General features: G+C 38.5%; 1 protein-coding gene across 1 annotated transcript; it reads left to right on the top strand.

Annotated features, from left to right (window-relative positions):
* The first annotated feature begins 692 nt into the window (after positions 1-692).
* On the top strand, positions 693-12,419 carry LRIT3 (leucine rich repeat, Ig-like and transmembrane domains 3). The gene is made up of 4 exons (XM_066316844.1): positions 693-823; positions 2,141-2,619; positions 10,036-10,341; positions 11,356-12,419. The coding sequence occupies exons 1-4, from the start codon at positions 708-710 to the stop codon at positions 12,417-12,419; spliced, it is 1,965 nt and encodes a 654-aa protein (XP_066172941.1). The 5' UTR covers positions 693-707.
* Positions 12,420-14,230: the final 1,811 nt, after the last annotated feature.

Here is a 14,230-nt window from a genome sequence, read left to right as displayed (position 1 = left end):
GGCACATAAAACTGAGTAAATATTTATGGTAATTTCTCATCAATTCTAAGTCAATCTTATGTTTATATAGATCTGATGTTTAATTTTCAAGGAATACCTTTATCAGTATAAGCAATGGATTTATTCAGGGTGAAAAAGATGACTGTATAGATTTAGCTTTAACTATTATGTGTGTGCACATATGCTGTTTGGCTTTGCAGTGTTAAACTTATTTAAAGTATATGTGTGGTTTTGGCAAAATCCTGTTTTTACGGGTTTTTTTAAAAGCTCTGGAATTTAGGCTTCCTATTAATTTGCTATTTTCAGTATTAAAGAAAATGCCATGCACTATCCTCATGGTGTACTAGACTTCCTTCAGGAACTTTGGAACACTTCTTAGATAGTATAATATATGCACTGCCTCTTAGGAGAAGAAAAGAGATATTTTATTACACACTAACTTTACAATCTACATATTAAAACAACCTTGGAACATAGTTGGATGTGATTTGAAGCAGAGTGTGTTCTGACAGAGTAAAGAACCAGCTGGTTCAACTGATGCCGTTCAGGATACATTTGAAGGTTAAGCAACCGCAGATCTCGGCTAATCTGTTGTAATCTGCTGTTACTAAATGGATGGCTACATTCACATTTGTAGCACACGGCACATGAGTGCCTGGGAATAAAGCTTTCACATTTCTTCATGTCAGTACTTCTGGGAGGAAGCCATGTATCTGTTTATTTACTTCTACGTCCTAGTGAGTTTTTTTGAAGAAGTTCATGGCTTTTGTCCTTCACAATGCACTTGTGTTTACCATGGCAGAAGTGATGGCACTGGAACAAGGTATATATTTTATTATTTGTTATATAGGGCAATTTGTATTTCATACTTTATGGGGAAAAGGGTTGAAGAAATTTGAGATAACATTTTCAGACATTGTTGTTATTTCTAGTATAGTTGCAGTGAAGGCATATTTTACATTAGCCTTCTATGGACAGCAGCATTCCTGAACAGGAGCAGATGGTGATTATGGCTTTGTACTTAGCAAATAGCTACTCTAAATCCTCATTTTTTGCAGGAGGCTATTTCTTTCTGCTTCATGACATTCAATTCCATGGCTATTGCAAGGTCTTTTCTCTCTCTACAAACTAATTGACTAGTGTAAGGTGATTCTGGTTTAAATAAATACAGTAGGTTCTTATTTTTTTTAATCTGCAGTAAATCATGTAATTTTTGATAGTAAGGAGGTTAATTTGAAATGTGGTGACCTGGTGTTGTTGTGTCAATTTTAGGAGATACTCTTTGTCACTGCTATTTTTTGTCACAGCCTATCTGGTATAGAAATGCACAAGCAAAAAGCAAAATAGAGGAATAATCTAGAGAAAAGGGGGAGAAAATTAAGGATAGACTTATTAAAGACAGGGGAATCTTCAAGCTAGTATGTGCAAACAATATACCCCAAAGAAATTGTTTCCTGAAATAAAATAACTGAAAATGCTGAGAAATCCCATTTAACTGAAATCCTTGTGGCCAGAAAGTTCTTTTCATCTCTATGAAGCAAAAATTTGTACATAGACATCAAAAAGAGGGCTAGAAAGCTCTTCTTTACTGATTTTTCTTTGCTATATTTTCAATTTTCAGTCTATTCCGAAAGGTAAGTATAGAAAATACTTTGAATCTTCATCATACAGAAAAAAAATAGAGATTAGTAATATTAATTTTGAGTTTTAATAAGGGGACATGCAGTTCCCATTTGAGATACAGGCATGTATTACTCCTTGTACAATGGCTTCTGTCTTTCAGTTATCAGTAGAGTGAGGGGTGGATAGAGGGTGGTGCTTACATATTTTAGAATAAAGCAAATCTACGTTTTATGTGGAAGAATCAGTTCTGGTTTGTATTCTTTTAGTCTTTAGAGACTCCATGTTTGTGGAATTTGTTCAAATTTTAAGTGCAGAGGACTGTTCTTGATTTCCATGTTCTTTGTTCTGGTGGTAGTGTTGCAGAAACTTACAGCGTTTGCATTGAAATCTGAAATTCAAATTTCTGATAAATATATGAAAATATGTCTCCCTCTTTTTTTTTTTTTTTTTTTTTTTTTTTTCTTTTTCTTTTTTTCTTTTTTTTTTTTCTTTTTTTTTTTTCCCTCCTTGTTGCTAGGTCAGTACTCTGTAATGACCCTGACATGTATGAGATCCCTGTGAATGTTCCTGTGGATACTGTAAAGCTTCGTATAGAGAAAACTGTCATACGGAGGATTCCAACTGAAGCCTTTTACTACCTGGTAGATCTCAAATACCTGTGGGTCACTTACAACTGTATAGCCAACATTGACATCAGCAGCTTCTATAACTTGAAACAACTGCATGAGCTGAGGCTGGATGGTAATCTGCTTTCAACTTTCCCTTGGGAATCCCTGGCAGAGATGCCCAACTTACGGACTCTTGATCTTCACAACAACAAGATGACCAGCATTCCTGCTGATGCTGGCCGCTACCTGAGAAACCTCACCTACCTGGACCTATCCAGCAACAAGCTGACCACCTTGCCATCAGACCTCATGGACATCTGGCCCCCCTTCTCAGGAGCTATCGTGTCCAAGAACACAGACATCCTGGTCACACAGAGAGTAATCCTGGGTATGTTGGACAGCCTGTCTCATTCCTTACTAAAATATACCTGAATATTAAATTGCAAGTGAGAGCAGTTAGGGGACCAGCCTAGGATTCAGGAGAGGGGGTATTACCCAGGTCACTCTTGTGTTTCCCTCTGTGGTCATTTATTTATTTTCTACTGGTAACAGAAAACCATAAAATGAAGATAGTGACCTCCATGTGTGCTGTTACCTCAAAGCTATAAAACTGAAGTAAAAGCTATGAGAATCCAGCTTGCAGGAATGCAGGCTATTCAGTAGCTGTGTAAATACAGGACTTATATTGTGTTTCTGGTGACATTTCCCTCATCTTTGTATGTGTTTGCAACTGTAAGCATGTCCATTTGCAACTGCTTTTTTCCAGAGGCTCCCAAGCCAAGCAAGCAGCTAGAGCTGATGCTCGTATAAAGCCTGTCCTGTGACACCATGCTGCAGATAGTGTTGGTGACTCAAAACAGGGCAACTCTGGTCTTCTGGGACATCTGCTGACCTTGCATTACTCTAAAGCTGACTGATTATCCTGAAGTTTTTCTCAATTTACATATTGAATATGAGAGAATAGGAGTCTGATCCCTACATATTCATGATACTTTTTATAGTGTTTAAGGTAAGTATTTAAGAATAATTTGGTCAGACTCTGATTTTTTCATAATTTGATCCTCCTCTCTAGCATGCAAATTGCACCAGTTCTCTTTGTGGAGTTGTGCTTTATCTGACACTTCTATCTCCACATCCTAGTCTTGCCAGAGTAACCCGTTTCTCTTCTTTAGTCTCAGGCTTGAACAGTTCTATCAATACTGTTCTTTTCTGTCACTGTTTACATATAAGTGTGTATTTTGATGCACTTGTAGTGCAGCAGGTGGAAGGGAGGAAAACCAGCTGGCTGTCTCTACTGCAGTAATTCTATAAGCCCTGGGAAAGATCTGTCCCGCATTGTACTGCCCAATATTTCCAATTTCTTGATCTAACCCCTCCAACATTCGGTCTCCATTTGTTCAGCTGCTTTGTTTCACAGCAGAAGCTGCAGCTTGAAGCTCTCATTCAGATCATATTTTATATAAGTAACTTAATAGATGCAAGTAGGCTGCATGACTTCATAAGCTTGATACCTGTAGGCTTGCATCATTGAAGGATTATCATTTATTCAGGCTTAAAAAAAGAAAAGAAGAGTAACAGCTGTAAAAGTAAGTCCATCTTAGTACTCCTTTCCCTGTCCACTGAAGACTACAGGAGGCTGTAAAGCACTGGATCTAATCTTCATGATCTCCTGTGGGAGTCCCAGAGGCTAATTGGTTTCCTTGTCATATAGCCCTTACCAATTCATACAAAACAAAAGGAACTAAGAAAAAAAGTAACCCCCAACACAAAAAGCACCAAAAAAATCTTCACTCACACACCCTTCTCTCCCCTTAGCTCTGGGAATTATCTCCAGGCTTCCTTGGTGCGGGCATTTTTCCAGGCTCCTGTAGTCCTGGAAAATCCTCTGGTGCCAGCATTGAGTTCTTTAAAGGCTTGGGATGTGATCTTTGGACCATTTTCTGTTGTGAACTGCAACTGGGTTTTAACACAGGTCTCCAGAAAGGAACACACACTGGCTTTAAACAGAACCTTGCTTCTCTTTTTCTTTTTGCTGTTACGTGCTAAGGCAGGCTTTGTGCGGCCTCATAGATTTGCAACTGAGAATACAAAATGCCAGATAGTACTTTTCTTGTGTTATACTGAGTAAATTTACCTTGGGTAAGCTATGAATGAATTAGCTGAATTTTTTTTTTCATTGACATCATAGTTTTCTGATGAGTATATCCCAATGCAGAGAGACAGTGCTTGCTACACAAGAAACTCCATAGTGAACAAGAAAACATCCCCTTTTCTGGAGATGACAAAGTGCAATGCTCTTTATGTCATGGGTTATTTTGTCAAGTTTTTTTAGACTCCACTGAGTATTAGTTCTTCCTTTCTGATGGCCCTCCTTTCTCTACTGGGCTTGCTGGAGCCTGAGAAAGAAGTGCATCCCACAGATATTCTCCTCCTCCTCTGAGCTACAGATAGGGATCACAGAGATACGTGGTCAGGAAGGACCCAGCCTACTGGGATACAGATCCAGAGGAGGTGAGCCATTCTGGCAAAGTCAGTGCTGTTCTTAAAGCCTGTGGCCAGACCGCCTCAGAACCTTCCATGATAACCTTCTCCTGTGCTTATCTATCAGGGTAGTGAGAAAGTTTCTTCTAATATCTAACCTCAATCTCCCTTACTGCAAACTAAGCTGATTACCTCTTGTCCTGCAGGGCATGGGCATACAGAAAAACTAATCACCCTCTCTTATAGTAATCTTTCATTGGTTTTCCTTTCCTGTTTGCCATCCTAACTAACCACACCATTTCTTTCACCAGCTTATAGTATAATGTGAAGGGGTTTTGGGATTTTTTTGCTTTTCTGGTTGGTTTTTGCTTTAGTGGTTTTTTTTTTTTTTTAATTTTAATTTGGTTATGCTAGTTTTTTTCATTTGTTTTGGTTTTGGTTTGCGGTGTGTGGTATTTTTATTTTTTAAAATTTTCTACCACAGTTACTGCTTCGCTTTGGACACCTTTAGGTTTAAAAAAATGTTTCTCTTAAAACGTGATGCCCATGAATGCATGCTTTGATGCTCAAGAGTGTCCTATGTGCTCCAGCCCCTCTCTGTGGGGGCATTCACCCTGCCCTGTTACCTACATGGAACCATCACTGCAGCCAGAACTCTGCTGGAAGCTGGAACCCAGAGTAAATAAATGCTGGTTTTGTCTAGTCAGGAAAACAGCAGTCAGGTTCTAATTAGTGTAATCGACTGTGGCTTGAGCTCTCTTCTCTCCTGGTTCTGGCAAACCAAGATTGTCATGTGTATGTAATTAGCAAGAGCAAAACCAGCAAGGCCCTAAACTCATATGTTTGTACAAATGTATTTTTTAACACCAGGAGGCACTTTATTTTTGGTGTCTTGACTGAGCATCAAGATGGTTGCTTATAGGAGAAAGTTCAGGTTCCCCATGTTTACTTCAAGGACTCTTGGAGGAGCCAAAGACTACTTTTGCCAGAGGACTGGCGTGTTAACATCTCCTTTTTCCAGTTCATCATCTCTGTACTAAGAGGTCTGGGTTTTTTAACTACTTCCCACTGTATGATGTTCCTCTGTGTGTGCACTATGCTAAATGAAGGAGGGTTAGGAAATGATTCCTGCCCTTTGACAAAGTGGCTCACTGGCTCTCATCCACACAGTTTAGGGCCAGCTCTCTTTAAAGCTGACTGTCTGGTCCACACTTTGTACGATTTAGCCCTTGGTTCTCTGTGGGCTCTACAGGATGCTGTAGTGACTCTCAAATATAATTCTGGGAATGGAGGTGCTTTTTCTTCAGTCTAACCTGTCTGAAATTACATGAGAATTGCATTGGAGATAATTCCTATGTGCTTTTGGAATATGAAATAGCAGGGGTATGTCATATGCCTGAAGGCCTGACAGATATGCAGAATAGTTTGGAGGTACAAAACCTGCTGCACTTGCTTCGGAGGAGACAACAGGATAGAGAGCCATCCTTGGTGTGGTCTTATCCATAAGCCTTTCAGGGAGCAACCCCTGGAGTGCCAGCTGTCCTGGACCCATGTCTGGCTTTGTCTTGGAAAGTCCCCTTTGGAGCTGCTCAAAACAAAGCTGTGGAGTTAGCTGAAAATTAAACAGTGCAAATGACTGGGGAAACTAGCGTGGCCCTCTTGGTTATCTCTGGGCTTCTTGGTTATCTCTGGAGCCACAGCCTGATACTTTGATCCAAGTCACAACTAAATTTTAGCACTGGTTGCTGTACAGAGATTTACATTTCTGGCAGGATGATGGCTGTAGCATTTTCCATTTGGTGTACTCTAGTGAGTCACTGAGAGGGACAGATGAGTCCAGTATTTGACAGAGCGGCAGTTATTTGAGATCTTGCCTCTGTTGCATGCAGAGGTGCCAGAAATCTGGAATACTGCAGGTCAATGAGGCTCCCACCTGTTATGCTGAGTCACGGGGTAGATATTGCTTTTCCTGAAACTACTCTCCTAGAAATTGCCATGTGGTGAAAATGCTGTGACACAGCACTGAATAGGGAATTTACTGTTTAGAACCATGGATCAAAATGTGGAGGTTCAGCTGGAAAGAGCCTGGACTAGGCTGGCCCAAGCTCTGGTGAATATTTCTATCAGCTCAAAACCTGAATGTTTTTATCCTGATATTTTGCAGCAACTGAAAATCAGTGTGTTACACAAGTTATGGTCTGAGTCTGGTTACTGATTTACAGAGGAAATTTTGCTCATAGGTAAAGTCCATATTGACACAGCCCAGGGAAACCCTGCTTACTGAGAAGACTACAAAAATGTGCATGCACAGACACACATAAGTTTGCCATTGCATATGCAAGCATACATATAAATGTATGAAAGTAAATATAAAATATGCTAAATCTAGAATAAAGGGGTTTAGAGCTATTTATAACTAACAAATTTATAATTAATATTAAAATAAGAGTGCACTGGTATATCACAGTACATAAATATTTATCAATGTTTGTTTTGCCTTGGCTTGTATTTCTTTCTCAGATCAACAAGCTGCCTTGATATTTCTACTAAAGGATCCAGGGTTTCTAAAGACATTCTCTTTCCTCAGATACATGTACCATCAGAGATTTATCATTATTTTCATTTTTTCCTCTTAAGAAATGATTTCTTTTAATAATGCTCTCTAATATTTTCCATTTTCTTATTTCCCCCCCCTTTTAACCTTTTCTTTATTCTCTCACATGTTTGTTCTCACTTCTAACATATTGTCAGCACAAGCTGTTCAAGTTCAAAATGCCTCTTGTAGTTTGGAAACTAGGTTTACGTTCACATTTCTGTTCTCTTCAACACTAACTGAAGTATAATGGAATTCAGTGTTTTATCTTGCTTCCAAGTCAATTGTGCTTTCATCTTTTCATTATGGGGATTTACACAACTTGGTGATTTACAATGGATAGAAATAATGTGAGTACTGTCAGATATTGGCAAGACACAGATAAACTGAGGGGCTGTGCTGTGGGGGCAATGAAGGAATTCATGTAGCTGTATCTATTATATATATTTGAATAAGTCCTGCTTCTTTAGGCAATTTCATTGGGAAGCATGATGGATGAGGTAGCTCAGTGACAGAACTCTTTCCTACACTCAGGTGGTCAAACCTGTGTTCCAGACTGGACTAAACAATCATCCAACCTAAGGATGGCTCATTGTTGCTTCATCATTCCTTTTATTTTGTCAAATTCTGAGACCTATTAAAATGACTTTAGCATTTTTTCAGGACACTGGGAGAATATGAAAGCTGTGTAGGTGTATATATATATTAGGGAAAGGTTCCTTTGCTGAAGGGGGGCTCTGGGAAGTGGTGGAGTCAACATTTCTGGAGGTATTTAAAAGACATGTAAATGTGACACTCAGGGCCATGGTTTAGTGCTGAACTTGGCAGTGCTGGCTTAGCAGTTGGACTTGATGGTCTTAAAGATCTTTTCTAATGTAACCATTCTTTGGTTCTATTTCAAAGGCTTTTGAGTGCTTCAAGCAGGTAAAAAAAATTAATAAACCTCTTCCTTTCCTGCAGTAAATTTCTTAGCATAGTGAGGAAAACTGCAAGAAAGTGAGAAGAAAAAGAAAATTCCAGGATTATTGTCTCTGACTACAGAGCCTCCCTAACTGAAAAGATGAGAACAAATAGTTACATACATGTGCTTGATTGAGCAGATTTTTTATAAGCACAAGTTGTGCCTAGATAGAGAAGATAGTTGATAGTATCTTTTCTCCTTATGAATATATGTGTGAAGTTCACAGGTGAAATTTTTATGTTTTGGAGATTTTTTTGAGGAAAAGCAGTTGCTGTTCACTTTCCTTTGATTTCTTCTTCTCTGGTCCCACAAACAATAAGTAGTGAATAGATGTAAAATCTCTTCTGTCTGGAAGGAGTGAAATTGGATTGTGATGTCAAAGTCACAGAATCTCTTCAGGTCAAGTCTTGTTTTAAAGAGCAGGGATTAATTGAGGTTTACTGCAGTTTTAACCAATCGCTACCATTGCTCTTAAAATAACCTAATCTTAGTCTGGTGATAAAAGGAAGAAGTAGTTAATTATTCATGTATTCTTTCATCTGCAGGTTTTTTCCCAAAACAACCCATTATTTTTCTGATAACTGTTTTGATAATTCTTACAATACACTCTGAAAAATATTTGCAGGTTTAGAGCTCTTTTTTTTCTTTTAATACAGGTTTGACTTATATGATTTTTTGTTGTACTGATCAGTAAATTCAGTAGCAAGGGGTCCTTGCATACCATCCCTTATTTCAGACCATAAGTTTTGTTTGTTAATAGTACTTGGAGAAGATGAGAAAGACATATTTAAAAGTATAAGTCCAATAAGAAAATAGTGGAACTCCTGAGTGATATACTATGTTCTATTTTACCTGGTGAAGCCACTGTTGCTCTATGAAAGTCAACATAGTGGAGTAATCAATACTAGCTGAGGATTTAGACTGATATTCCTCAGAAATGACTATTCTCTTCCAACATTGTAAGTTCACAAAGAGGGAAAAACTTCTAATTCATAGACTGGAACCAAGAAGCAAATGTTGTCTCTGACAGAAGGCAGATAGGGTTCTCGTGTGCCATCATAAAAATAATGTAGTCATTATGGTGTTTTGTGGTCCTTCGTAGTTTCTAGTCTTCCGCCATTCTTCTTGAATATATTTCAGAGGCTGTAGTGAAGCCAGCTTCTAAAAATATTGGTGTCGTTCAGAGCCAGATAAAAATTTTGTTGGCCTAAAGCTTTTTCTCTTTAGTCTTTTTCCCTTTTTCTCAAGTGGCAAAGATGATGGTGTAAGCTCTAAACCCTTAAATCATCATGTTCTCCTCAAGCATGGAATAAAAGGTCAGGGAAGGTCAAGCTGTAAGAGTCCAAAGAAGGACTAAGCAGAGGAGAGTGATGTGAAGCAATAGCCCTGAGAAACTGCCTTTACAGGAGGCACAGGCAGGTGAAAATCAGTCTTGAGACGTCTTTTCAAAGTGTTTTTAAACGTGGTAGATAAATAGCAATGTTAAGCATAGGTAATGTCAGCACATCACTGTACTCCTGTAAACATCTGTGAAGAAGAGATTTAGCTTAATAAACATTCATACTGTTCTTCCTAACCTCTGAAAACATTACCCCACCAATCAGCTGAATAAAAAACACAAGTTGAAAGAGTAAAGATTAACTCAGAATAGGTCCAGGGTTATCCTTGATTGTATTTAGTGGTAGTCATGTGTCATACTGTAATCACAGTGTCCATATATTGACTGACAACATTTTTTTTTTCTTTCCCTGCTTCCCTCCTTGCCTCAGGTTTTCAGGACAACCCATGGTTTTGTGACTGTCGCATTTCAAAGCTAATTGAATTTTCCAAAATTGTGGACACCTCCGTTGTACTTCTTGATCCATTGATTTCATGTAGTGGACCTGAGAGCCTGGCAGGAATCTTGTTCCAGAAAGCTGAGTTAGAGCAGTGTCTTAAACCATCTGTGATGACCTCAGCAACAAAAATCACCTCTCCTCTGGGGAGCAATGTCCTGCTACGCTGTGACGCCACTGGGTACCCAACACCACAGCTCACTTGGAATAGGTCAGACAATAATCCAGTGAACTATACAGGTATAACTGCTCTTCTGTAGCAAATGGGGGAACCAAAAATTATTGGGTTGCTTGTGCTTTGAGATCATTGTAATGAGTAACAATGGACCACGTATTGTGTCAAACTGGCAATTGTATCTGTGCAACAGCTGTTATGAAATTCTCTGTCTAGTTCTCGGTCGGAACAGGTCTAGCAGGCTGTTTTCATTCTGGATATGGTCTGGTACAAAAACAATGTGTATAGAAGGGGGAGATGGATGAAGAGGGACAAGGATAAAGGAAAATGGAGATTGGGTTACTTGGACCCTAACTCAGAAGCTAGAAAGTAGAAAGGAGAATTTTTTTGCTGCAACCTCTGTTCGAAAATGTTCATGTTAAAAAAACCAGTGAAGCCATAACTGAACTACTTAAAACTCAGCATTGTAAGCACAGAATTTTCCAAATTCATGTTTTCTGTGTGCAAATGATGCGAGGCTATAATTATCTAGCTGCTATGTAATTCTAGCTGCTATGACAGATACTTATGTAGTAACCTAAATGTAAAAAATGCTACTTGCTAATGCCAAGCAGTTAGCAGTTACCATACATCTGATGAAGGTAAGAGAATTGAAATATGTTGGGACAAAGGTAATTTCCAATAGTGTTTTAAATGGGTAGCATGGTAAGTGTCACGGGAAGTATTTAAGAGTCAATAGCAGATTTAAGACATTTGGTTTCACTTTTTGTGGTTTTATTTATCTTAGTGAAGCTGCAAACTGTATTCTAATTACTCCAGGCATTTATTTCCATTTTGACCCACGCTGAGCACTTTTATTTAGTAATAGATTATGGCTGAGAATTCCATAGTTTGTTTTGGAAATTTGGTTTGGTTTTGGTTTTCTTGTTGTTGTGGTGGTGGTTTTTTGACTGCTTGTGTTTAATTTTTAAAATTGTCATATATGTGATTCCTTCTGGCAGAAAGGGAAGGAGTTTAATAATATTTACTTCCTCTTTGCTTCCCATTCATAATGTTTTACTCTTTGCATTTCTGCACAGTAATTCAAGAAACTCCTGGAGAGGGTGTCAGATGGTCCATAATGAGCTTGACAGGAATTTCATACAAGGACGCAGGAGAATACAGATGTAAAGCCAAGAACTTGGCAGGAATGTCTGAAGCTGCTGTGACTGTCACAGTGGTTGGTGTAGTTACTACAACTGTGTCACCACAGAAATATGGGAGGAAGCCAGAGGCTGAGAGGCAGAATACAACTCAGGAGGAATCCAGGCAGGAACCTGAGAGGACAACCACACCTCTTCCCACCACACCCACCACCACAGCTCTGGTTAACACTGAAAGATCCACCAGCATGACATTTACTGACAAAAAGCAGCCCAGACTGATGTTAGATGGAAAGAAAGTTTCAAAGGCAGTGACAAATGGAAACAAAAAGCAGATTGGAGATCTAAGCAAGAAAGGTGAGAACACTTCACTGAATACAGCAGGCATGGCTGAACAAAATGTTACTGTGAAGAACCTGAGAGTTATCAGTGAAACTGATGAAAGAGTGACCTTAACTTGGAAAACTGTCAATGCCACGGGCAATTCTGCTGTCACTGTGTTATACTCCAAGTATGGTGAGAAAGATATGTTGCCTCTCAGCACTGATTCTAACAAAAACAAAGTCACAATCGATGGTTTGCAACCTAGTACTCAATATATGGCATGTGTGTCACCCAAAGGTGTGCCACCTACAAAAGAGCAGTGTGTTGTTTTCTCCACTGATGGGTTAAATGATGAAAGCAGCTCTGAGTTTTCTGTTCTGATAGTGGCCAGCAGTGCAGCATGCGTGGTTGTTTTGCCTTTGATATTTTTCTTACTCTACAAAGTTTTAAAACTTCATTTGAAACCAAAATCTGCAAAGGAAGCTGAACTTGCAAAAGAGACTTATGTGCAGTTTGAAACACTGTCACTGAAGCCTCGACCACTGAGTGCAGGAGATCAGCTCTGGGCACGAAGGTACACAGATGAGTCAGAAAGACTTCTTCTTTGCTCTAGGTCAAGCATGGACTCTCAAATGACCTTCAAAAGTGAGGGCTCCAGGTCTGAATACCTGTGCTGAGCATGGGTGAGGGTAGAGATGAAGTAAATAATAGGAAAATTAATACAGAATGGTGATGCTGCATCTGTAAGCAGGATGATGCTAGATGGTGGTCAGAATACGTTACCTGGTGTAATAGAGTCTTACTGGATGGTGGTGGGTAGGAGGGAGAATAAAAGAAAAATGTTACCTGTTTATTTTCTTTTTTTAAAATGTTTCTGATTTTGGATGTGAAGGAATGATGCCCTTCTGAAGAAAAAAACATCATGAAATGGTTCCAAGGTTAAAGATATTTTATGGTTTTATTAAAACATTCTGTTTTCTCTCATTTTACCACATGATCTTCTAGTGACATGAATCAAACATGAATCACAATCTTCTTGAGCGCAATGTACTTCAACATAATAGAAAAACAGTTTAAACTACTTCTGTTGTGATCAAAACTTTATATAAATATACATGTTTTCTGACATCAGCTTGTGCTTTGAGGTGTCATACAGCTGTTTGTACAGTACCTTGGGCTGAAGTATTCTTAGGCCAATCAAGACAGAAGTCACAGTTTCTGGACTCTTGAGAGGTACAATACACATTGTATTGTAATTTTGCAGGTGTTGTTGCAAAGGGCAAAGAAGCTTCTTTGGTGTCCTGAAGCTCAGGTAAGATGATTAACTCTGAGAGACACTAGATAATTATGTTGACATACATCAGATGATTTCATTGCAAAATCTCAGCCTTAGAATTTACTTGGATGTGTCTGTCTATATACCTCAGTTTCAGAAATCTTTGTACAGAAAATTCTTCGATAATGTGTAATACAACACACACTCTTATATGTCAATGTATTACACAGTATTGCATAATATGTACTACACTGCAGTAATACAGCACCTTTTGTTATACAGTAAGAGGAGTTTTTGTCCTCAAGGCATGTTGGATGTGAAGTTTAATGAGTATAGTGGAAGTTAATTGTGAGTGTGTTTCCCAACGTTTAAAAAGCAGAAATTAATAGTAACGATGACTTCAGAATTGCCTGTTAATGATAATAATGAATAGACTATTCAGAGGATGCTTTTTTAATGCCTGAAGTAAATAAGAGAACTTTTGTTGTTCTAGGTTCAGATATTATGTTTAGAAGTACGTATGAACTGTGAGCCACAGTTTTTCCTGAAAATTACAGCTGTGTTGTTTTCTTGGACCTTTTTATGCCTAGAGGAGGTGTTCATTTTGCTAGGAAACTGGGAATTGACATTTTCGAGAGGGAGAAATATAACTCACAGCTACAAACCAAAGCTTAGTTTGTCAGCTACCAAACAGTAGGATTTCTCATTGTCAGTAATGTAGGATGAAATTTTGCCTGCTGGAATTCTGACAAGCTTGTCCTGTAAGGCACAGCTTTAGAGGTGTTGAAAACCATCTGTTACAAAAGCACAGCAGGAAATGAACACACCGAAAAATCTCTGTAGCACCTACACCGTGGTGTCCAGTGACCAGGATTAGTAGAACGAGCATTTGAGACTATGGGAGCTGTAATAAAGAAGCAGGTGAGACATTCAAAAGTGCAAAATTAGCTTGCCTACTTAGAATTAACCTTGATGTTACTTTCTGTTTTCCAAGTATGTATGGTTAAAAATCAGTCTTTCTTCTTTTTCCATGAAGAATTTTGATTGCAATGAAAATGGTTTATCTTTCTAAGCTGTTTTACTTTGGCAGGTTTTTTTTTTTGGTTTTTTTTTTTTAATTTGGGGTTTTTTTAAGGGAAAAGAGAATCTCTGTGTGTCAGTCCCAAGGTTTGTCTTATTGACGTTAATGACAAAACAAGTTTGAAAAGGACT

The sequence above is a fragment of the Sylvia atricapilla genome, chromosome 4 (genome assembly GCF_009819655.1).
Source record: "Sylvia atricapilla isolate bSylAtr1 chromosome 4, bSylAtr1.pri, whole genome shotgun sequence".
In the NCBI taxonomy this organism is placed as follows: domain Eukaryota; kingdom Metazoa; phylum Chordata; class Aves; order Passeriformes; family Sylviidae; genus Sylvia; species Sylvia atricapilla.
The sequence above is the reverse complement of the archived record's forward strand: the minus strand, read 5'-3'. Positions and strand labels throughout refer to the sequence as shown.

Coding starts and splice junctions, on each gene's coding strand:
- LRIT3 (XM_066316844.1), top strand. CDS start 708: ATGTATCTGTTTATTTACTTCTACGTCCTAGTGAGTTTTTTTGAAGAA. Junction 824..2,140: donor AGTGATGGCACTGGAACAAG/GTATATATTTTA, acceptor CCTTGTTGCTAG/GTCAGTACTCTGTAATGACC. Junction 10,342..11,355: donor TAATCCAGTGAACTATACAG/GTATAACTGCTC, acceptor ATTTCTGCACAG/TAATTCAAGAAACTCCTGGA.